Source organism: Eucalyptus grandis, chromosome 5 (genome assembly GCF_016545825.1).
Source record: "Eucalyptus grandis isolate ANBG69807.140 chromosome 5, ASM1654582v1, whole genome shotgun sequence".
Lineage (NCBI taxonomy): Eukaryota > Viridiplantae > Streptophyta > Magnoliopsida > Myrtales > Myrtaceae > Eucalyptus > Eucalyptus grandis.
Genome location: NC_052616.1, coordinates 30,349,741 through 30,375,247, shown reverse-complemented (window position 1 = coordinate 30,375,247; position 25,507 = coordinate 30,349,741). Strand labels below are relative to the sequence as shown.

Sequence of the window (25,507 nt, the reverse complement as noted above, 5' to 3'; positions counted from 1 at the left end):
AAAAGGAAAATTTAATGAAAATCAATAGAGGGTAAATTCTTCACAAGTATATAATTTGGGGTTTATGGTGGTCAAAATAAATTTATCAAAATTTATTATAAGTATACTAATTTGAGATTTTTCGTGGTATTAACTTTAAGATCAAATAGAGCCCAAGGTCACTCAAATTGATTAAGCCCAGCCCATTAATTATTATGCTATTCCACTCAAAACGATGGCCCTTCCTCTTCTTTTGCACGATCATCCTCCCGTTCCCATAACTCATTCTCCTAAGATAAACGTTGAATATAGAAAATATATAAACTTAAATGAATAAGAATTTTGCAATAAATGCTCCATTTGTTTTAAGAAAAATGAATAATTTTAAAAATATCTTCTTAAAAATATTTGCTTATATTGTTTGAAATAATTAGTTCAGAAAAAAACTTCATAATAGACAAGAATTTATATCTAAATATTTTTGTTAAACGATAAAAATATTTTTCGTTCATTTATTTTTTAATGAAACAAAGGCTTCCTAAATTGAAGGGGGAAGGAGGTGTGGGCTGAGAGGGGGACGTGCGTTAGGGCATGGCCTGACATGGTGGGCTAGAGAGCAAGAGAGATGGGCACGGGTGAGAGAGGCCGATCCATGGATTTTTTTTTTTTTTTAAGTTATATATTTTCTAATTATTCTTTTACTATTTGTTAATCTACCTGCTTGTCTATGTTTTGTTTCTACCATTTTGACCTTTTTATATTTTATTTTTTGTAAGAAAGAACGACTTTATTGGATAGGTAAAATTTAGTTATCAACTAAATCACTAGCCTTTTTATGGCAAAATGTATCCGCAATATAAATTATGTATCCACAATATAAATTACTTTTAGCATGTGTAAGTTTTCCATAAATCACCTATAATTGGGTCTTATTCCCTTAAAAAAAACCCTAAGTTTTGGTTCCATTCCAATTTTGCCCTGAGCTTTTGTTGTCTTAAAAAAATCCGAAAAAGTATATTCTAAGTGCCAAAACTTGGCACAAAGCACAAATTGACACTTAAGTGCAAAAGTTAAAAATGACATTTAAATGCCACATTTTTTAAAAAAGTGGGACACTTAAGGCTGCGATGACAACGCTTTTGTTCTCGGGAAGAGTTTTTTTTTTCTTTTTCAGAAATAGTTCTTTTATTTCTGCTCTGGGGAACAATTTTTGAGTAAAAATCCGCTTGGTAACGCAACAATTTCTTTTTGTATTTATTCATTTTTTATTCTTGCCGATGGATCCCCAGCGGCGCGCGCGGTTTGGCGATCGGGGGCGGGGCGGAGGCCGACAACAGGCGGCGCCGCAGGGTGGCTGAGCGGTTGATGGTGGCAGCGGCAAGAAAATAAAAAAAAATTAGCTTATTTCTAGAAATTGTTCTTGGAAATAAGAAGTAACTTTTTTTGCTTTCGTTTACGCTCCAAATCTATTCCCGGAATAGAAAAACAACTTGGCGTTACACAAACATGTTTCTTTTTTTTTTTTGTTCCGGGGAACAAAAGAAGAGAAACCATGAGAAAGAAACGTTCTCATGCGCTACCTAAGTGTCACCTCCAGCAAACCCCATTAGAAATCCTACGTACTTTATTATTATTATTTTTACTCGTCTACATGGCTCATTGAAAAGCTGACTCAACAAAGAAACGCAAAAACAACATCATTTTAGCGAAAATTTGAATTTTAATATAAAAATTAGTTAAATTAAATTATACAAAATTAATTAAAAAAAAATAAATTTTAAAAAAAAGGGAGGGAGGAAGAAGGTGGTTAGCCCTTGCCGCCGCCCCCCCGCCGTTGTCAAGAAAAGAAGGCAACTCAGCCCTCATCGCGTGTTTCCTCCCTCTCTTTTTAAAATTTTTTAAATTTTAAATAAATTTAGTTTTAAATTTAATTTAATTAATTTTTATATTAATTATTTACCTAGTCAGCAGCAAATGATGTTGTTTTTACATTTGTTTAGCCACGTCAACATGCAAAATGACGTCTTGCACTTACCTCACCAGAAAATTGCCATGTCAACATTTTGATCGGATTTTTCGCCGTTGACACTTAAGTGATTCATTTTGCTTTGATTTTGGCATTTAAGTGTTACTTTCCTATTTTTTGGCACTTAAGTGTCTCTTCATGCTAAGTTTTGACATTCTAAGTGTTTGACACTCTAAAAAATCACAAACTTTTACTATAATCCTAAATTTGCTCTTGCGTTCAAAAATTGCCACTAATTTCTTTGAAATTATTAATATTTGGGCCAGTTAGAAGTTCATAATCAAAACCCACATCTTCACCAACACCTACGCTCTTGTTTGGAATAGCAATAGTCTGTTGATAGTGATAATTTTGAAGATGGTAGTGACAATTTTTAAAAGTGAGGCAGATATGAGACTAGAGTAATAAGTTTGTGATTTTTTGTTTTTTTATGCATAAAAAAGTTCATAACATAATTGATATTGAATCTAAACTTTGGGATTTTTAGAGAGTTAAGCCCCAACATTTGGATAAGTTTTTCATGCCATTCGGAAAGTTTTCAATTAAATTCCGCCTTTATTCGTATGGAAATACAAAATATTTCAACTTCCACTCTATCACTAATACATTGATGAACAATTAAATATTTAAAATTTTAACTTTATTCTAAGTACATCTATTCTAATTTAAACTGCCGAGACTTCTAATTTAGAATATAGTCTCAAATAAAACAAGTTTAGAAATTGCCAAACAAAAAGTTGCCCTTGTTAGTTCTATCTTTGCTGATGACTAATAGAAATATTACCATGAACTAAATACTAAATTAAAAAAAAAAAACTAAAGATTATAAAAATTGTCATGTTAGTGCCAACTGTGTCTCGTAAAATAGCAGTGTTCACGTAAGCAATTTCTGGTCAAAATTGATTGGATAGTTTACATTAGCAAATTGTCAAAAGGTTTACAACTAACTTAAACAAATTAAAAAGTTTAGAATTGAAATGACTCAAATATAATAAGTTCATGATCTTTTTGGTAATTTTGCCGAGAAGCTGAGTCTAGGAGACAAGAACTTTTCTTTAAGTTGATGCCATATAAAAATAAATTTTAAAAAATTTTACCTAAAAATTAAGCATTTCTTGAACACCCCTTAGGTCCGCCACTTGCCACAACATTGAATAAGATAAGTCAGGCACTCGAATATTTCAAATATTTGGTAATAACGGCAATTTTTGTAGGCAAAATTCTCTTTCATTTTTGAAATCACCGGTTAAAGTAATTTGCCAAATTGAGTCCTTTTTCATGATATAACTAATTCCTTAGCAGGCCAAAAGCGCGTCTCTAATATGAGATGGATTTAGATAAGTTTTGATACAAAATATCAGTACGAATTTCAAAAGGTAAGGACAAATGCTGATAAAGATAGATGATTTGTTAAGTAAGAGTCTGAAAGTACTACTGAATCTTAATTATTAATGACGTGTAATGTTCTATTCACATTTTCTATATTGAGATGGAAAAATGACGCTAAACTTGAATGTTGGCTTTACATATGACAAAGGTAATAGGAATATTTTTAGATATATTGTCGATATAAATATATACACAGCATTGATGTCCAATTTTATCCTTACATATTGGCTGATAAATGTGTTATTTTTTTATATATATTGTTTCTTGAATTTACTACCATCATCATTAGGGATTTGGTTATCCTTATTTGTTTGTGATGTTCTAGAGAGTTTTGACTTAGTGGACTTGAAAGAGAGCTCGTTAACTATAACTCAATTTATTTACCAACCTTTTTTAGCGGGCTTGGTGCTCACTCATGTTCTCTAAACAGTCTATTTACTGTTGATTCCTTATGATTGCCCCTGTAGCGTAATCTCATGAAACATTCTTTTGATCCACTCACTATAAATACCCCACAATTCACTCATTTAGAATATTTAAACTTTTTGACCAAAAAAAAAAAGAAGAAAAATACTTTTCAACTTCTTGTGGTGAAATGCTAAGAAATTCATCAAAACAAGTGACTCTCCATTCCATTCGGATCCACTTGAACCACTTGCTTAGGTGCTTTTTTGATAGCGTTTTTTTGTTTTTGGGGAACAATTTTTGAATAGAAATAGTTTTTTTTGTTTTTGTTTTCATTCTTGGGAACAATTTCTGAATAGAAATAGTTTTTTTTGTTTTTGTTTTTGTTTTCATTCTTGGAAACAATTTCTGGCCGGTCGCCGGCAAGAATATAAGAAAAACGCCTTTGGTAACTACACAAAATTTCTACTCTTTTTTTGTTTTTGGAAAGAAATGCATTTGATAAAATTGTATAATTTTGTTATTTCGATAAAATTTTATTTTTTTTTTTTAAATATTTTTATTATACATTCATTTTTTTCTTTTCTCTCTTTCTTCCTCTTTGTGGCTAGTCGCTGGCCACCGTAATCGATTGGGCGAGGTTTGGCGAGCTTGCTAGAGCCTCGTCGGTGGCCTTGGTGGCCAAGCTAGGCGAGCCTCGCCAGGCCACCGATGAGGCCGAGCCTCACCGTGGCGCGGCATTTCAGGGGGCCGTGAACCTCAGGCAAGGTCACCGGCCCTCGTTTGGTTGGTTGGCGTTGGCCATGGCCAAGGTCGACGATCGGTCAAAAGAAAAAAAGAAAAAGAAAAAAAGAAAGAGAAGAAGAAAAGAGAAGAGAAAAAATCGTTTATTAGAATTGTTCTTGGGAACAAAATGAATTTTTTCTACTTTTGTTTCTGTTTCAAATTTATTCTAGATTTTTTTGTTCTTGGGAACAAAAGATTTATTAATCAGGTTTATGTTCTTTTTTTGTTCATCGGAACAAAAGAACATAAATTTTTGTTTCGGGAAATAGAAACAGTTTTAAACAAACAGAGCCTTATCGAATGTATTTCTGTTCTTTTATTTTTTTATTCTAGAATCGAAATTTTGTGTAGTTTAAACGTGTTTTTTTTATTCAAAATGACAGAATAAAAAGAATCATATCACCGCTAACTTTAAAGGCCGCGATGGTTTGGCCTCTCATTTTCATGAAGGAGGAGTTTGAATCATTTCACTGGCCATTTTAGGCCTTAAGTGTGACGTCGAGGTGGTGAGTTTTCTATTAGCGTCACTTCAGAGTTTACTTGTTAGCTATACGAGATTCTCTGGATATATATATATATATATATATATATATATATATATATATATATAAATATATAAAAAAAAAGAATCATTTCTCATAAAAAATGATGGACCCTCAAGAACCTCTGGAATAAGTCTTCTCAACACGCATTTCACCATCTTGCGGGCGATCGACGCACGCACGCACTGTTTCCAATCAGTTCCAAAACCGAATCATCCCACATGCCGATTCCCCCATGAGTAAAATTATTATTAAAATTATCATTTTCATGCTATATAACCCGAGGTGGGCTCGATCGAAATCCCGATATTAAAACTAACAAAACGTCCGCCAAAATCCAATCTCCGCACTTCGCAGCCAAAAATTCCACCTTTCTGCAACGTCTTTTCTCTCTCGTCTCTCTCTCTCTCTCTCTCTCTCTCTCATCGGAAAGCCCTAAAACCCTTTGCGTCCCCCGGCAATGGAGGACGCCGAAGGTGTTCTCAGCTTCGATTTCGAGGGCGGCCTCGACGCCGGCCCCCCAACCCCTCCGCCTCCGTCCCCGCCTCCCACCACCCCGACCCCTCCTCCGCCGCCGCCGCCGCCGCCTCCGTCGGTGGCCCCGGCGGGGGGGGCGGCGGCGGCGGCGGCCACGGCGGCCCCGGTGGTGCCGGGGGTGCGGACTCGGGCCGGCGGGGCCGGGCGGCGGCGGCGGCGGCGGCGGTGGGAACATGGGCGGGCGGCGGAGCTTCCGGCAGACGGTGTGCCGGCACTGGCTCCGCAGCCTGTGCATGAAGGGCGACGCCTGCGGGTTCCTTCACCAGTACGACAAGTCTCGCATGCCGATCTGCCGGTTCTTCCGGCTCTACGGGGAGTGCCGCGAGCAGGACTGCGTGTACAAGCACACCAACGAGGATATCAAGGAGTGTAACATGTAGGTAGTCTCTCTCTGCCTTGCGATCCTGTCGGGGTTTGGATTGGATTTGCATCCTCTGTGATGTTTGTTTAGTGGGTTGGAGGTAATTTGTTTGAATTGGTTTTGGTATGGCTGGTGCTAGTGTTGTGGTAGGTTTCGGTTTTAAGTTTTGGCGTGCGAGGTGAGGATAACTGGTCATGGTCCTTAGTTGACATTTTGCTGAAGTTTTTCTCCAGAGTGAACTGGTGGAAGGGTTTTGGGGCTCGAGATGATTATAATATGTGCAAAGCTTGTTAGAGAATATTGTGATGCAAGAGCATTAGTTTGTTGTTTTTGGGTTTTCTTGTTCTTTTTTTGTCAGGAGTGTGCTGTGAGATGTTTGTTTAGGATGAGGAAGGGTGTTTAAAGTTGGGTGGGTGTATAGATTAAATGTCTCTGTCTGAGTTCTTTGGTTATGTGACTGCAGGTACAAGTTGGGTTTTTGTCCAAATGGTCCTGACTGCCGATATAGGCATGCGAAGCTACCTGGACCTCCACCTCCTGTGGAAGAAGTCCTTCAAAAGATTCAACAATTGAATTCGTACCATTATGGCAATTCAAACAGATTTTTTCAGCAGCGTAATGCAAGCGCTGCTCAACATAATGAAAAAGCTCATTCAGTAGGAAACAACGCTGTAAATCAAAATGCAATTGTAAGACCTTCTATGACGGAGCCTGCTAATTTGCCACAGCAGCAACAGCAGCAGCAGCAGCAGCAGCAGCAGCCTGTTCAGCAGTCCCAGCAACAGCTCAGCCAAACGCAGCAACAGAATCCTTCTAGCGGCACGCCTAATCAGGCAGGCAGAGGTCCCACTCCTTTGCCTCCAGGAGTATCTAGGTGTGTTCAGATTTCAGAGTCTTAGGTCTCTATGTAAATCATTCTTGTATTTTTCCAGGACATTTTGGTTGGAGGATTGTCAATATCTAATAATCCTCCGAAGGAGGTTGGCTGAATTTAGCCTCTAAATAGAATCATAGTTTTTATATTTAATCCAATCTGCCCTTCTGGGATATTTATACTTGTTTTGGTGTATGCACTTCCCTATTTGACTTTCTTATGAAAATATCATCATGTGTTTCTTTTGCTACCAGCGTCAGTAGGTTTTTATTGTGGTAACTACTTTTATTCATATGATGCTATTATGGGAGACAAGGAATGTCTTCAACAAGGGCATACTCTTTTCTCTTCACTTTCTTTTGCTAATCCCTGAAATTTATTCACCAACCTATGACTTCAAAATTTTACTTGACATACTATTGGTGTTAACTAGTTTTCCTGTCTATGCATTACCTATTATAGTGTGAATTAATTTCTTTCTTTTTTTCTTTTAGTATGATTAGAGAACGAGTGGCTGCTTAAGGGTCCATTTGGTTGTCCAAACAGATATTCTGTTACTCTGGGTGTGCCATATTAGATACCAGTCCATATTAGAAAAACATTGGCCAGTGTTTAAAAAATGGTCTAGTCCTGCCCATATTTGAGAGATTCATGGAGAATTTGCATTGATGACACCAGGTGGATTCATCAATCTATTTGGTGATGATTGCAAACATCGAATAGGACTACACTTTTTTGCCTTTAACACAGAATTGGGTGAATAAAATCAGGACACACCTGAAGTGAGTCAAGTCCATGATGCAAAGATGTTGTGTCATTGGTGTGGTTTGGTGAAAGGCATGATTTTACACTAAGAAAAATGGCAGCGATCAAAATTCTACCTTGAAGTTTTCAGAAATGTGTTTCTCTAAAACATTTTACTTCTGACCGTTATAGATACTACTGGAGCTTCATTATTTGGGAATTTTAGTCCATATTTTAGAGTGTCTTTTCCTTTTACCTTTTAACCTTTCCTTTTTCCTTTATTGTTTGAAATTTGATTTTTATAGACATTGTGCATCTCAAATCTTCTGCAAAATATAGACTTTGGCATTTATTGGTGTTTAAGATCATGTAGAAGTTCTTTCATTTTTTAAACCTAAGTAATAGTTTTCCCTTTCACTTTGTTAGGACTTTCTTAAAAGCTGCTTCGGCTGGGCACTCTTAGAATATATTTTAATCAGTGGCAGCAATTAGGGGTACCACTGGGTTGTCTAAGTCACTTGTATAAAATCTCTGTACTCTAAATCCCAGTATCATTTTCCTGAAATGTCTGCTTACTTTTCCTAAGATGTTATCCTCCATAATGCTTATACAGAAGCACTTCTGTAGTTGCAGGGCCTAAGTATCTGTGTTGTCTCTACATTCATTAATGTGATCCCAGTACCCACCTTTTGATAAATGTTGCAGCTGACTGCAATGTGCCTAGAAATTTTTAGAGCCCATAATTCATCAGTCCAAAAGAACCTTGTTTTAAAATGAATATGAGCCTGTTATTTATACATTGTCCATGAGGATGGAGGTCCTGTGCTTTTCGAAATCTGGTGGAAAACTTTACTGCAGTACAGAGTGCAGTGTATCTATGTTTGTTAAATGGTAAAATCTCAAATTTAACATTACCTGGTGGATAAGATATCCTTCTTACTTAAATTTCTTCTGGGTAGGCTTGAAGCCTTCTGTGGATTTTATTGATAAAACTACAGAGAAATGACGTTTTTCAGCCCTTCCGAAGTCAGTAGTTATATGTACGGGTTATGCTTCTTGAAAATGCACTGTTTAGATATGACTTGGTTTACAACTCAAAAAGATCATGAGGGTAACATAATCTTTAACTACTGAACAGTTCCTTGAAAATCACTTGAATGATGTCTTTCTCTGCCGTGGTCTATTGCTCGCACATTGTAGATTTAGCATTCTGCATTGTCGTTATAAGGATATCATTTCAATTTTGAGATGTATAATCTATAAGTGTATTTGGATTTTGAAATGTGGAATCTTAGGTATTTCATTGTTAAAAGTTGTAACCGTGAAAATCTGGAGTTATCTGTACAACAAGGAGTATGGGCAACTCAGAGGAGCAATGAGGCTAAACTGAACGAGGCATTTGACTCTGCTGCAAATGTGATTTTGATATTTTCCGTCAATCGTACACGTCATTTTCAGGTAGTTTGACTTATTCTGCTTGATGAGCTGTCTTTTTTATGCTGGTCATGTTTAAATTTTGTACAAAGGCAATTCGGCTGTCGGATTTGTCTGATATTGTGTTACTTTGTTCTTTTGCATAGCTAACATGCAAAATTGGGTGGTTTATCAGGGCTGTGCAAAGATGACTTCGAGAATTGGTGGAGCTGCAAGTGGGGGGAACTGGAAATATGCACATGGAACTGCACATTATGGGCGAAATTTCTCAGTGAAGTGGTTAAAGGTGCATTGGTAGTCTATGGTTATTTTTCATGCACTTCACTTGCCCTTCGTTTTTTATCTTGCTGTACATGGTCTTTGTCTGCCAATAAGCATGGGCACCATTTCCATGATTCAGTAATGAAGCCAAACTGTCACCAACTTCATCTGATTGCTTATCTTTGAATTGTTCACTCCATCATGTCAAGATCTTTGGCGATCTTACAGACAGGAATTTCTTTGATTTATTTTTTTATCTCTCTCTGCCCTTATTGGTTGAGGAGATGGTGCAGCTCGTAAGACATTTCAGCGTCTAAATTTCTAGAACATGGATAGTTCTGAAAAGAGATCCAATACCTTTATATTGGTTTTTTAGTTTGCAAGAATGAGAAACATTTGTTTCCATTTCTTGTGGTGTGGGTTTAGGGGTGGCTGGGTGGGTCGATGATTTCTCATTTTTCCATATGTGCGTACATTGTAAATCATGACCTCAACTGTAGTATTTACCAGAAGATCTTTCCACAGATTGCATAAAGTGTACATAGAGAAGGATCTACTTTATTCATTTTGTGTCTGACAAGATACTGTGTTACTGGCTGATTCTAATTTAATTGTCTGCAGCTGTGTGAATTATCCTTTCAAAAGACTCGGCATTTGAGGAACCCATACAATGAGAACTTACCAGTCAAGGTAGGATATGTACCCTCAATTTAAGCTTCTTTGCATGGCTGAGGTGGAATTGAAAGTTATTTGCTGGTGTTTCCTACTGTTTTTGCTTTTGCTCTTAAATCTGCGTTTTTCTCTGCACCCTCTGAAATTTTCAAGTTTATTTACTGGAATCTGGATGACAAGGGCTGTGCTTTAATTCAAACTGCTTATCCTAGACCCGAGGAATCAGAACTCGCTCATGAGGGGGTTTCTTCTGCTTGTTATTTCGTGAGTTGTTAATGGAGTGTCGTCCTCCGTGCTTTAACAAGAATTAATATGGTTCATATGTCCAAGTGCAGTTATTTCTGTGAGTGCGCTATAATTGTTTTTCCAGAGCCTCTCTCTCTCTCTCTCTCATGTGCACCCACCCTCTCACCCATTGGGCTTGAGTGGACGTAGTGAATGTTCATTAGAGGTAAGCTCTTCAGGTGTCTCATTGGTAATGCTGAAAAGTAAGTCCATGATTTGTCATTCAAGGGGAAAGAGTGAGCTTTCTCAGATTATCTGAAACTGCTAGGTGTTGGCTGATGTTTGAAGACAAGGATGCTGCAGTAAGATCTCAAGTGTCGGCATAATTGGTTAGGAAGGCTTGGTGAACTGCCTATGCAATTTTCCATGATCCCTGAGAGTCTTATTTATTTATTTATTTATTTTTTGTGGTGAAGTGAGTTTTAAGTATTTCGTTGCACTTGGTGGTGAAACTAGGACGATCGAGGGCAATAGTTTTAAAAAGAACATTGGGCTGGTGAAGACTTTTTGTCCAAGAACTAACCAGCCTGATTTTTAGTGACAGGCTGGAAATTAGGGTCTCTGCTTTCTGCTTAGGGACATTTGGCACCAAAAGTATCTTGGAAGAGGATTTTTGCTTTCAAGCTTATCTGGTCTTTCTGGTCTTAGGCCTGGCCAGCTTTTGGTGTGGAGCATTGAAGTGTCTTCCATTTTTTCCCAGAATTGCCATATTTCTTCCATGGCTGAGAAGCTTGCCATTCAGGGGCTGTTGTGAGGATTTAAGCGCATCAAAGTTAAACTTGCTTTTTGCTGCTTCCATCCGTGGGGGCCCTAAGAGGTGAAATTATCTGCATGACCTACCTTTGAAGGAATCGAAGCCTGTAGAAATGATAGAAGTCAACTGGAATAGAAGGTTAGACCGGGAAAGATGATTATGTTGGTAGTGAGGCAATTGCAGAGAGCATGAAGAGTTCTAGATCTGTTGTCGTGAGTGCTGTAGAAAGTTAGGTTGGAAAGTGGCTTAAAAAGAAGCAAGGTTGAAAGTGGGAGGCCTTTCAAAGAAAGGAAGTGAAAGGAAGGGTTTTGACCTTTTGGGTTTGAAAAATATATGAATCTGAAGAATAGAAGTTATGCAAAAAGCTTAAAGAGATTGTCTTTGTCTAAGCATAATGAACAAGATTGATGTAGCTTGTGGGATCTTATGGGTTGCGCAGCAATTTGGATGTGCCCTTTAATGATTTTGGGGACAGTGTTTCTTAGAATCTTGAAATTAGGGGAAATGATCAACACTGAGATTTTGTCTGAATGGAATTTTGTGCAAGGAAGAAACTGCAGTTTCAATGCTAATCCATTGTTCAGGATGATATGATATAGAAAAATGTTGACTATTGGGAAGTAAATGATCAGAAAAGATCTTAACAGACTAGCCATAAGTACAGATAAACACGCATTTGGTATGATTAAAGAACAGATAAAGGAAAGTGGACCAAAATTGAAGTAGCCATGTAACACAATGATTAGTAGGATTAGTTGAGTACGTCCTTGACTACTTAACAGTTGAAAGCGACCTAAAAAGATGGAGACCTGGATCTTTACAACAGTCTTTTATTCTGTTCTCTCAAATGCAGCACATGAGCCATATGTGGGAAGCAATTCAGGATTTCCTGGAATGATGAGACCTGGTAGGAAAATCCTGAAATAGTTGAAGAAAGGTTCTTGGAATAACTAACAGAGCTGAAAATGAATCTCCAGGATGGTCGAGCATGATCAAGGGAAGAATTATGTCTTCCAGTGGATTCTTTGATTTTTTTTTTTCCCCAAGCAACAATAGATTAAAAGGAAATTTTGTTTCTTCTAGGTTACCACTGATTATGATTCTATCCCGAGTCACCATCTAGCAGAAGAAAATAATTTTAGAATTCGCACTGGAAAGTCACATAGCTTTAACAGGAAATTGACTGGAAGAATTGGCAGAAACTACCGATAGCTAAGCAATTAGATTCACATAGTACTCTTTTTTCATTAAGTGTAACATATAAGATTGTCTTCCCTGAGAGTGCTGTGACTTGGCATTTTGAAGAGAAGTGAGGAGCAGGCAGAAGTTCCAGTTATTATATTTCCTAATGAACATTGCAATACAAGAGACACTACCTAATCCAAAGCATGAAATCATTCATGAATGGATCCTGATTAACAGATAAAGTGAAGAGAGAAAGAAAATCATATTTATAGATGAATCACCCCATGAGATTGTGCCTGAATTAGCTGTGTCCATCAAAACTGATCCATTGTGTCAAAGAATCCCATTCTTTAATGTGTTTCCAGACATCAATGAAAAGGGGAGGCCACTTCCTTAGTATAGTAGTTGCTGAAAAGAGAGCCATATCGCCTTGATCACCTCTTTTTTGTTTTTCTTTGGCCATAAACCTTGATCATCTTTGCCTAAGGAGAATAGATAATATTATATAATTTCTTTTGCTATTATTATTGGCGGAAAAAAAAGAAAAAGAAAACGATGCAGTAGTATTGGATTCTGGCTATTGCAGTTAAACTTTCGGCTTATTTCCTTATTCATCCAGCATCTTGTGAATGCAGATCAGCAGAGACTGTCAGGAGCTAGAGCCCTCTGTTGGTGAGCAGTTGGCGTCCTTGCTTTATTTAGAGCCTGATAGTGAACTCATGGTATGTTTTACTGTTGAAATATTGTATGTAATGCTTTAGCAAGGTTCAAAATAAACATTTTCCTTATTTTAGCTTGCTAACAGACTAGGTTGAACTTGTTGTGTGTCATGATCAAATAGGAAAGGAAATCTTTCTTGAAAGAAACTTTTAGTTGAACTCAATAGTATTTTTACTGTAAGAGATGTGTTTTAATTGCGTTTGAACAAAAGTACTTCTGATGAAGCCATATCTCCTTGAACTTTTGAAAAGCGAGTCTCTGTAAAAACTAAAATATTGATAGAGATTGAACTATTAAAGTGAAGGCTGGTGAATCTTAATGAAACTACCTATTTTACATGTAAAGGTGGACATTTTAGAGACAAAATGACTTAAGAAAATCTGGAGGGAGTAGTGGTCAGGTTATAGTCACGACATGATGACACTGGGCACTTCCATTGTCATGATTCAACAATAGGCAGTTAACGGTATGCTGTAGCTTAGGCAGCAGTCTGATGGATCTTTGGCTGAAAGGGGAGGATATAAACATGTTAAAATTAACTCATGTGAGAAAATGTGATTATCCGCAAGTAAGTTCATAACTTCATATCCTTGTCATATTTTTGGTCGACTTTCATACATAATCATCTTAGAAGAAATTAATGAGTGTGGTGGTTCATCATTCAAGAGCAACCAAGAAAGTCAAAGAACAGCACATGAAACAGTGGGCTAAAAGGAAACGAAAATCATCAGCAGCTGAACATATACGATTACCATGCATCCCTGCTTGAAGAACTCTAATTGAAACCCTGTTTTATCATGGTTACAGCCGATTTCTCTGGCAGCAGAATCTAAACGCGAGGAGGAAAAGGCCAAAGGATTAAATCCTGATAATGGGGCAGAGAATCCGGATATCGTTCCATTTGATGACAACGAAGAAGAAGAAGAGGAAGAGGAAGAAAGTGAGGAGGAGGAGGAGAACTACGCTCCGCTTCTTGGACCGGCATCTCTTGCTAGAGGAAGGGGCCGGGGAATGATGTGGCCGCCGATGCAAATGGCACGTGGGGCCCGGCCAATCCCCGGGATGCGGCCTTTTGCTCCTGGGATGATGGGTGCTGATGGTTTTCCTTACGGAGGCGTTGCTCCTGATGGTTTTGGAATGCCCGATCTCTTTGGTGTGGGTCCCCGTGCTTTCCCTCCTTATGGGCCGAGGTTTTCAGGGGACTTTTCAGGTCCCGCATCAGGCATGATGTTTCCTGGACGACCCATGCAGCCTGGCTCAGTTTTTCCTACTGGTGGGTTTGGGATGATGATGGGTCCTGGACGTGGTCCCTTCATGGGAGGAATGGGCCCTGCGGGTATGAACCCTGCAAGAGCTGGCCGATCTGCCGGAATGCCTGGAGCCCTTCCACCTCCCCCTTCTCAAAACCCGAATAGGTTAGTGAAGAGAGACCAAAGGCCATCTCCTGGTGCAGGATCAGACCAGGGTAGGGATCAAGAGTCAATGGGGCCAAGTGAGGGTGCTGATCATGAGAGATCATATCAGCCAGGACCACGAGCTCATCAGGAAGATAACAGCTTAAGGAATGAAGAGAGTGAAAGCGAGGATGAGGCTCCAAGGCGCTCGAGGCACGGGGAGGGGAAGAAGAAGCGACGTGGCGGGGATGCAGTCGTGGCTATGGCCCCCAGTCGCTAGCGGGAGTGTTTTGATTGCCCTGATCCACTAGACATTTTGCTTTGTTCTTTTCACCCATCTTGTGATTTTTTTTTTCTCTATATAACAAAGCCTTTTGTTTCAGTGACTCAGCTCCTGAATCAGAAAGCCCCGTGTGAAGCTGTTGAAACCAATATGATTATGGCCTTTTTCTTACCATTTGTCTCAGAAGATCCATGTTTTGTCCGAAGTACATTATTGTAACTTATAAGAACGTGACGATGACTAAAGAGCACATCACATCACGGTATAGCATGTTCCATTTCATCCTCTTTTTCCCGAATAGTGACGAGGAGCGCGTTGGTTCATTTCATTCCCTGGTTCATTCTCTTTTTCCCAATTAGTTCATGTTGCCTGCAAAAGGGATGTTAGTTGGAATGGGTCGCGGATCGCGACGGACTTGGTAGATTTACTTTTATTGCGCAGTGAGTACCACCACATGTTGTAGATTGGTGCTTAGTAGTCCCAATAAGAGAATTATATGGAAGTGAATGTGTCGTAACCCAAGGACAAGAGAATTCTTTGTCTATGAGTCCGGCCGATCTATCATAGGACCATGTTGATCCACTGAACCTGGATTTTGACCACTATTTTTCAGATATGAGAGGCTTCACATGCTCAAGTGGTCTTGTGTGTTTGGTTTTAGCTTCTAAAACCCCTTAGAAAAATGCTAGATTGTTTGTCAATCATTTTGAAGTAATTTTCAAGTGAAAGCCAGCATTGGGAAGGGCAAGCCGTTGCCTCTAGCCGGTCGCCAAGTCCGCGACTGGTTGGAGGAAGGAGGAGGAGAAGGAAAAAAGAAAAAAGGAAAAAGAATAAAAGAAAAAAGAATAAAATAAAATAAAATAAAATAAAAATTCAAAAATATTAAAATATTATTAAAAGTTGTCTATATTAGCGCCAATGATGCCACGTTAGCCGACAGTGTCTAGTTAGCAAAATCAGGCCAAAATTGGCCGAAAGGACTAAATTGGCATAACATAAAAATGTTTAAGATTAAACTGGCACAAAAAGGTTTAGGACCTTTACAAAAAAAAAGGTTTAGGACTAAATTGATATAAATTTAAAAGGTTTAAGATATTTTTAGAGTTTTTCCCTTTCTCGTCCCATGCATTCTTTATTATAATATGCTCATTGAGCTAATCGCCACTATGTGACAAGAAAGTATGGAGAAGAAACATGAGCTGTTAGCCTTTCGGCATGCTTTCCATATCATCGACTTCAATGCTACATTGTGCTGTTAGCCTAGGAGTACATTGAAATTCGACAACTCGAGTTGGATGGAGTAACATTCACTTCCACGGAATCAACTGTTTTTCTCTGAGCAAGATTTGGAACTTTAGACAAAGTAAAACTCAGTCATTCTCCTTTCATACGGGGCTATAAGTAGCTTGAGTAATTGCATTTAAGACCAAACAAGAAAAATCCAGGAGGGCCAAGCATAAGCTGATTCCGACATCCGTATATTCCCTACTCAGGACAAGCATGATTGGACAAAAAAAGAGGAATTGGGTTCCACTGTCTTTGCAGAAAGAGTCATTGATACCAGACTTGCAAACACCCATTTGTCTTCATAATTTGTTGCGTTATGTCTAGAAGCATTTGGGCTAATTAACTCTTTATAATGGCTGAAAGACAGGTAGTTGATTCATACTGCGATGACTTAAACGAGAACATGAACAGTTGCAGAAGATCTTATCATCGTATTTTCAACCCGCCATGTATTACATCCCCTAAAACTTGAAGCCAAATTTCTAGTTTAAGCCCTTTTTGTGAGATCACCAATTTCACCTAACCCAATTGGTCTCCCACTATATGGCATATTTGACGAAGAAGTGCACAAGCAACTTTCTTCTACCTTCCCTTGTTTGGAATAGGATAGAATTTCCAAGGGACAACGTCTATACTAAAACACCATTCTTAGAAGAGCAGAATCAGCGGAGTACACAGAAACGGAGAGTGAATAGTTTTGATTTCTCGAACACCAGACAAGCCGCCAACGTTCTTATGTTGATGTAACATTTTTAAGTGGGAACTAAGGAATAGGATAGCTTTGATAAAGGTAAGGCATGCAGGTTGGTGTTATCGGTGTTACTTAATGAGATCTTTGTACAATGCTCATTGAAATCTCACGTTACATTCAGATATTATCCTACCAAAAGTGAGGAACAACAAAAATCGGCTGGCATCACCTTTGTATAACAATAATCAGCTGGCGTCTTCCTAGTTTCTTCCTTTGATTTAGATGGGTCTATGTACCTTCAGAAGCCATTTGTCCTTATGACGTCATAATCTTGCGATAATCGTTTAAAGAAGGCATACTATCCACAGAAAAGATCCATGTCCGCGGCAGCACGGCGAGTTGTTGACTGGAGGTGCTGCAGAACTGCCACAATGACAAAAGAGGTGGATGCTGTAGAAGGAGATCAGAGCGTGGGATCTGCAAACAAGGAGGAGAAGTATATTACTACAGAATGCTCAAACTCAACCATACATAGGAGTAAATTATTTTTCAGATCCAAGAGAACAGCTGTTAAAGGAACATTTTGGTATCTTGTAGACGGTTCAGCGTCCACATTCCCATTTGACAAGAACTAATGTAGCTAAAATGCATACGTGGAGTGTTTTTATCAGTCTGAGCTTCTATTTGAAGCATCGACTTATCTGACAATCCATCAAATTAACTTGAAGATTCCCCAGTCAACTCTTTTCGAACAAGCTTCAGGACCTCCATAATCTGCAAGAAGCAAAGGGAGAGCCAGTGGGTGAAGGATTAGAAAATCCATCTGAAGTATATATCAGATGGCAGGCCAGTACAAATAATTACACTGCCCGGAGGACGGACAAATTATGTTTCTGAGAGTATTTTTTTTCAATAGTTTGCTTGCCCACAAGTTCACTTACAAAATGCCTCCAAGTCTGGAATCAAATATAGCATGACACTACCCCTTCAAGCAGAGGAAAAAAAGGAAATCATTTCACTGGAAAAGATGCATCTTCAGACCTGCAGATGTCTTGCACTAGACATGTAGAGCCATTGACATTCCGGTCCTATGTAACATCAGATCTATTACACATTGAAAATATGACAGATTTGAATATGTGATGATTTCTCATAGTAACATCAGATTCAGTGATAAATGTGCACAAAAGTTTTTTTTATCAGTTGTACACTTCAGATAATATGAACTTCATACTAACTAATGAAATCCCATCCCATTGAAATTTTAAAAACATATACAGCAACGAAAAAGAGCAAGGTCAACTTACTCCAGGATAATGTTGCAAGATTGGAGAGTAGTGATCCAAACCGATATAAACTTTGTCCAGGAAATTCGAAAGTGTATCCACCTGGTCTCCTAGGAGATCCACCTGCAGATTGAAATAACGTTCTTAACTTACTCCACTGGTGTTGTCTATCAGATGCAATATATTTTCCACCCTTAAATTTGCACCCAGCTGAATCTCCCTTATCAATTTACCCTTCAACTCAAAGAGTGAGAATGAGAAAACAAAAGCCTTAGAAAGCTCAAGCCCGGACAAGAAGGAAAGATATTCATCAAAGGAACGAAGAACAAGGAAGCCCAATAGTGTCCAAATTAATTATTAATCACGTAAATAACCAAAAACGTGTCGCAAGACAGGCACCCAAACACCACCTGAGATCTTGTGATGATATTTTTCACACTTAATATATTTTCTAAATTCCAGCCACAGTTAAAGAGCTATGTTAAAATACAAAATATCGGCAAACAAAGAAAATGTCTGACAAAATATCATATATAAGTGGAAAATCAAAATGAATCCTCGGACAATGCTCAATGAAAACAGAAACTAGATAAGCTCCTCTAGATTTAAATGCACCCTAGATTTCTACCATTTTCCAGGAAAACAGGTCCTTTAATTACTAAACTGTTTTCAATAATGAAAGCAAGACGTGCAACTAAAGGCGACCTTCAGTGTGACATACAATGACTTGCATATCAAGGAAAAATACAATGGTAAGTCTTGCTTACTGAAAGTACAAGCTTTGTGATTTGCTTACCTCAGCTTCAGCTTTTTGGAGGTCTGAACATGTTCTTTCAAGTCTCTGCTGATAAATATATCCCATTCTTTTAAGTGCAACAGCCTTCTGCCTAAGGGAACTCAGTTGGGACCCCACAGTACCCAACCTAGAGAGAATCGCGACACAAACAACTTTAGTCCAAAGTCACAACAAAACTTGCAGATCAAGACACCAGCCTACAAGAAATCTTATGCATTAAACGAGCCAACAGTGAACAAAATAGTGAAGCAAAACACTTTGAATAAGTATTTAACAGGTTTATTGTCGAGGAAATGAAGAGACACTCCATAGTATCCCTAGCTAAATAGTCAGCAAGTACTACCGCACTTGCATGCCCAAGTTATAAAGAAAGGAAGAGTACAGATATATCGGATCTGCAGCTGCAAAATTGTTGCATCAAGAATGAGTTCCAAAGATGGGCAAGCCTTGAAGTTAGAATAAGGAAATTTCATTCACAGGGAGGTCAGGGTTCAAGGTTGTAAAAGCACCACTGTCTGGAATGCAGAGGTATGGCTGAGTTACAGCATCTGCCAATTTATTACAATGCAGAACAGTCTATATATGTGTGACGGCATGATTTCAACTTAGAAATTTAATGTTGTGCTTAGAAGGCAGCTTTGCTAGAGAACATTATATTCGAATGACTTCCTAGATTCTCAAGGATTTGAAAATCGCAAGAGCAATGATTTGGAGAATTTAAGCATTTTTTCCCTCAGCCGTAGGTATCCAAATTCTCAGTCTCTGATCCTGATACAGCTGGTCCACACTTCAAGAGCATTACTTACCAAAAATTCCTCAAAAAATATACTACCTAAGAAACCAAGGGAAAATCTAATTATCCACCTTAAATGGCTAACTGCAAATCCTTTTGAACCTATTTGACGAAAATACCCCGAAAATCTGGCCTTATGGTCGCTCTCTCACACTCTCTCTTATCCTCTCTTGATCTGGTAATCAGTTTATCTAGATTCCTACCAAAGAGATTATGGCAACAGAGGCTTCATGCAAACAATATTCTCCTCGTGTCTCCTTACTCACCTTATCAATGCGTTTCACACTCTTAAACTTTTTCTCCCCTGACCAAAGTGAATTGACAAAGCAGATGCAAAAGAAATTTCAAGTGGGGGCAGATTTTCACTTGTTTCTGCCAAAATGACCATTGAATGAGTTAGCCTTCGAGCAATCTCTTTTTAACTTCAGAATGAAGTCTATGAAGGTATATATTTCAGATTTAAAATGAACTTCCTAGCCCTCTTTCTCAATGGAGTCATGGAACTGAGACGAGCATTTCTTTGGAATGCCCCTTAACTACATATCCATTGCCCCCGTTAGCCTGCAACCTCCCCATAAATTATAGGAAGTTCAGGAAGTTTGCATCTTTCTCCAGCAAATGTTGGAGATATTTCGCCCGCTTGGTATAGCAATGGAACAAGTTTCCAGGGTGTTTTCTGGTGGGAACATCAAACCACTGGGATCTCGGGAAAACTGGCTTATTTTAATTCGGGACAACGTGAGTTCTTTCTTATAAAACCCCTGTATTCAACCTTAAAAGCTATATAGAATAGTTCCATCAAATAACTGATCCAGCACAGCAACTTGGTCCGTCTGTATTCTTAACCAAATGCAGCTCACCTAAAAGCTAAAAGAAAAGCAAAGACAAAATATGGGCTAAAAAGGGATGTAGCTTTCACTTTTCCAGATTTCAAAATGCAACCTGAACTATTGAATGCCTTTAAGTTCAAAAAAATTCACTTTTGTATCATTTGATGATACCATGTGAATAGAATCTAATCAGTAGATCTTTTTATTGTCAATTAGTGTTCTTATAAGGTGTCGACTCCATGTGTTGCGCCCGCCAACGAAAGCTCTTTATGTTTTGCTTAATGAAAAAGATAAATGGCATACTTTCTTGACATCCAAGTACTTAAATAGAAAGCTGAATTCACATGTCAAATAGCTCTCTAAAAGTGAAATTAGATTTCACAAGTGATTTAGGCACAAAGGCATTGTACAACTAATTCAGATTGTTTCCCTAATGTCGAGTTCAGATTGTGAGTCTCAGAAGAATATTTTACCAGATGACACTTCCCTCAAGGTCCAACTTTTTGGCGATACTATTTTCGTTTACAAGAGAAGAATTCCTTAGGAAAAGCTTTTGTTAGAGATGACTCACATTGATTCATGATAACCAGTCCATTGTTTGATTCACTCAAGGATTACTCAACAAAAATTGGAAGATGAAATGAATGGTGGTTGTGGTGGACGTGACTGTGGGTAAATTAAAATCCACAAACACTAAGTGATGGTAGCTATCTCTAACGGGGAGCAGCTGCAATGGTTTTTTAGATGATTTCAAACTACCTAAAAAAGTTACCAACAAATAATAAATCAGCTAATAAGAACATGTTGACAACTCAATTTTGGCCGACAAGTCTGAATCTTTAAAAAGTCGAGATTGAGGATTCCCGATTGCGATGGGCCCGTTTCCTGGGCAAAAAGAGTTGCAAGAGTCCTCAGATGTCATTTTCTTTAGAAAAATCGAAAGTTGACTACTGGTTTTTCCATTTTTATCAAATCCCTGAAAAGTCAACCTTAGGTCAACATTTCATAAAAAATTCTAATAGCTTAGAAAGTTTCAATTTCTTAGATAGTTTGTTTCCCAATTGCCAATTTTTCAGGAAAAAAAAAATGATTGTAACTTGACCTTTCCGGCCAAACCGACGATTTGACTTTCAATGGCCAAAATACAAAATTCATCTGTTTCCAGACATTTTCAAAGTTTTCCTTTTTTTTTTTTTTTTTTTTTTTACAACATTTGATCCTGGGAACACTATCGACCATAATTTCAAGCCTATTTTGCCAATTTTGGGTTAAAGCATTACAAATTACAATCATAACTCGGGTGTTGTTTTAAGGCACAGTTGACTTCAAGTATACCCGGTTTGACCAAAGTTGACCTGGCCCGGAAACAACGGCCAAAGTCTGGCCAGCCATGGCTGGTGCCCCCTCCTTCTACTGGAGCACCTCGTGCCGGCCTGTTTCTGATCGACGCTCAAATCAAGGTACAATATCTCATTTTAGTTCAAAATTTTTAAGGATCGTCCTAGGATGCTAGATATTGAACATAGGTTAAAATCAGAGTACAAACTTCGATCTATGTCTAATTTCCTAGTTAGGACGTGAAGGAATTGGTCAATCAACCTTGAACCGGCCTAGAAATTGAAATGGATAGCGTAAATTCCAAGAAATTTCATGTTTAAACTTTGTGCGTTCAGTATGGCCAAACCTATCCTTGTATGTTTAAACTTTGTGCGTTCATATTTGGACTTTGAAGCCTAAGTTTCTGGAAACACTTGAATGTGGCTAGAAATCACTTGGGTAGCCTAAGTTTGAGATTTGTTCGAGTTTGAAGACTCAAAATATTTATCCAGAAAATTCAGATTTTCCTGACCTTTGTCCTTCTCCGATTTTTAGCATTTTTTGTGCTCGGAATCTGGACAAACTCTCTCATCAAAGTTGAAGCTGAGATTGCAAGCTTTTCAATGATACCAGTTTCATAAAATTCCAACTTCGTTTTGGTCGGTATGATGCCACGCCAAGAAGACGATCAAACCCAGTGGTTTTTCTGGAGTCCGCATGAACCGATTTTGTTTTGCAAAGTTCACATAGTCTTGGGCCTTTTTTGAAAGAACTCAAACGTAAAATTTTGTTCACTGGGGTCTAATTTATTATAATGGAAAGTTTGGGGGCATGGGTAAAAAATTTATGGGGGTCAATTTTGTAAAATTCGGAAAAGGTCGGGTTGTGGCCTAGAAAACTATTTTCAAGGGAGTCCCTGGGAAAACCCGTCAATTTCACATAGTTCGGGTCCTCATTTGCTAAATCTCAAAACATAAAATTCTTTTATAACTCCTCGAAATAACTCCCCGTGAAATTTGACAAGATTTTGAAATTTCTAACAAATCTGGAGCAGGTACGGTTGTCGGGTCAAATTCGGGTGGTCGATAGGGTCCAAATCGGGTCAAGTGGTCTAAATGAAAGTTGAAATCGATCCATGGGCTTTCCAATGATGTGTAAGGATCACACAAGGGTAGATCATTAGGGCGCTTAATTGAACCCAAACACATTTGCCCAGAATCAGTAACAATGGATACATGATCCAATTTAGTTCACTTATTTGTTGATTGTCCAAGGCTATTTCGGGTGCGTTTCTATTTTCAAGAACAATTTCTATTCAAAAACAATTTTTTTTGTTTTTTTTTATATTCCTGAATGTGGTAATTCACAAACTTTCTATTCTTGAAATTGTAAAATAACATAAATACGTTTGGTACAATTGTAAAAAAATTTATTCGCAATTTTTTTCACTTAATAATAGAACGTTAGTGGAGACTTAACAATTCATGTTTGGATAAAATTGGACTTTTGTAAGGACTTAATTGACTAAGATATTCTAAAATGACCTCAGAAAATCACATTAATAGCTAGTAAAAAATTAAAGGCTGGAAATATCAGTAGAGAGTTTCACTAGTTTATAACTCATAATATGAGGAAGTTATAGTAAATTTTTGGATATGATAATAAAGATATATATAGACCTTTTGAGCTCTAGGATTTAAAATTTAGGATTTAAGGTTTAGATTTTAGATTACACTGAACTTATTTTCAACAATGATTTTGTTTCTTATTTTATTTTCGAGAAAAAATAGTCTTTTTATTTTATGGTTTTGTTTCAAATCTATTCCCTAGCTTCAATTTATTTCAGAGAATAAAAACATTAACTAGTACACAAACATAACTCTGTTTTAGGGAACAAAAATACAAAAAGTCACCAAACAAGCCCTAAGCCTAAATGCATGTGATTTCTAGATGTATGGTCTAAGCTCGTGGTACATGTTAATCGGCTTGGGTTAACACAACCAACTCATTGCATTGTGAATGAAAGTGGTAGGTCAATTGTTGTTAATTTTAATTAAACAAATCGTTAGAGGATTAGGTGGTGACTTGGGTTGATCGACATGTATGCTTAATCTCAAACTCAGTTTTAAATCAATTGAACATCAAATTGATGTGGTGGACCTTGCCGATGACTTGTTTTGCTTGAATACATGCCCTGGATGATGTTGATGAATGATTTGATTGCAAAGCGACACTCATCGATGACGATCTGAGAGGTAGCAGCTGAGAAGAACCAGGGAAGGTGGAAGACCAATGTTCGCTCCGATCTTAATTTCTTGTAGTAACCTAGATTAGTTTTAATTAGGCTAGCTTAGATATCTTAGGATACTTAGCGCAGACTTTGCTGATAAAATCAATTAAGACTTGGCCTCACACTACAAATAAATGATTAGAGTAGCCTAACCTAGGCTTTACTTTAATCATGTCATTAGAATTGGGTTTGCCTTAGTTCCAATAGCAAGCTTTCGAGGAATATGTCTTGAGGCTCAATAATGAGGCCATGTAATATTTTTGTCTGACTTATATCGGGATTTTTGTTTTCGCATTTACTTTTTAAACCACTTTTGACTCCTTGAGTGTTTTATTCATGTACTACCTTTCAATAAATTGATTGTTAATTCATTTCCTAGAGTAGGATATGATTAGCTTTAGACTATAATGAACGACAAAAACAGCTGCATGTTCACTTAATGAATTGATACCTTTAGGTTTAATGGGTAATCAAAAGTAAATAGTCACTTAGATAACATACTTTCAAGTTAGGTACCAAAATGGCATTAATGGGTATGTTAATGCAATCAAGTCCCCGATCATCAATCTCTGATCGCATAAGAATCGAGACGATATTCCTTTGTCTCGATTTATTTCCAACCGAACCCAATAAGTTAGTGATTACTCCTAGAATACTCATGTTGTTAGAAACTTTAAAAAAATCTCGTATCACGCGTGGTATGAATTTGAGAGAGCCCATGCTCTTGATCGATAAACCTTCTCTTCGTTAGTTGAAAAGATTATATATTTGAGCCATCTTTTCAATGACAAATTAATATCATCATTTGAACAAATACTTCTAAATCTATTTGCCGAAAGGCAGCCCCTCGCAAGGATAGGTAAGCTTTAGTGGGAAATAGCTCTTCAAACCTTAGGTGGCATGTGCTGGTCCACACTCAGAGATGTGATGGGTGATACAGAATGGATATGCCAGGTTAACTTCCCATCAAACTATCAAAACCTAGTTCAAAATGCCAAAGACAATAAGGCCCATGCCCTAAAGACATACATAAAGCAGCCTTTCTCCCCTACCTACTTCTGCAATATTTAAGGAATCATCAATTTGACTGTTCCAAAAGCCAGAGAAAGAATATCTATCGTTGGACAAACTTATTCCTTTCTCTCTAAGACATTTTGTAAATAATGTAAATCCTACAGGTCAAGCACATATAACATAAGGTTGGACGATAAAGAATAGTTATTCTACAGTACTAGATATAATCTAGAAAATGCACTGAAAGAATCAAGAATTTTGCTAAGGAACAAGATAAACCACACGAAGCCCTCTATAGCAGCTTCTTAAAGAACCGTACGTGTCATAGAGGTAAACAATAAAGGAGGAATTTCAGTGCGTACCTCATGTTTTTCCCCTGAATATTTTCTGATATGCTCTGTTCAAAGTCAGCTACTTTCTTCAGCAATTCATAGACAGTTCGCGTCGTTAGCTCAAGCTGTTCCAAGTTCTCTTTCTTTATTTCTAAGCAACTGTAGAGCATTCTCCTTCTCTTGATTAGCCGCCAAAAGCAACTCTTTCTCTATATTAGCTTTGATCAACTCTTCGACTGC

General features: G+C 37.8%; 2 protein-coding genes across 2 annotated transcripts; one reads left to right on the top strand and one right to left on the bottom strand.

Annotated features, from left to right (window-relative positions):
• The first annotated feature begins 5,520 nt into the window (after positions 1-5,520).
• LOC104444897 (30-kDa cleavage and polyadenylation specificity factor 30) lies at positions 5,521-14,915 on the top strand. The gene is given in 8 exon segments (XM_018874582.2): positions 5,521-5,667; positions 5,669-6,040; positions 6,489-6,899; positions 8,939-9,101; positions 9,253-9,363; positions 9,960-10,028; positions 12,870-12,956; positions 13,762-14,915. Coding segments are annotated over 8 exon segments (2,160 nt in total). The 5' UTR covers positions 5,521-5,587; the 3' UTR covers positions 14,629-14,915.
• A 2,026-nt stretch (positions 14,916-16,941) lies between these two features.
• LOC120293312 (WPP domain-associated protein-like) lies at positions 16,942-25,402 on the bottom strand. The gene is made up of 4 exons (XM_039312406.1): positions 25,298-25,402; positions 18,692-18,818; positions 17,917-18,018; positions 16,942-17,383 (listed from the first exon to the last, which is right to left on the bottom strand). The coding sequence occupies exons 1-4, from the start codon at positions 25,300-25,302 to the stop codon at positions 17,327-17,329; spliced, it is 291 nt and encodes a 96-aa protein (XP_039168340.1). The 5' UTR covers positions 25,303-25,402; the 3' UTR covers positions 16,942-17,326.
• Positions 25,403-25,507: the final 105 nt, after the last annotated feature.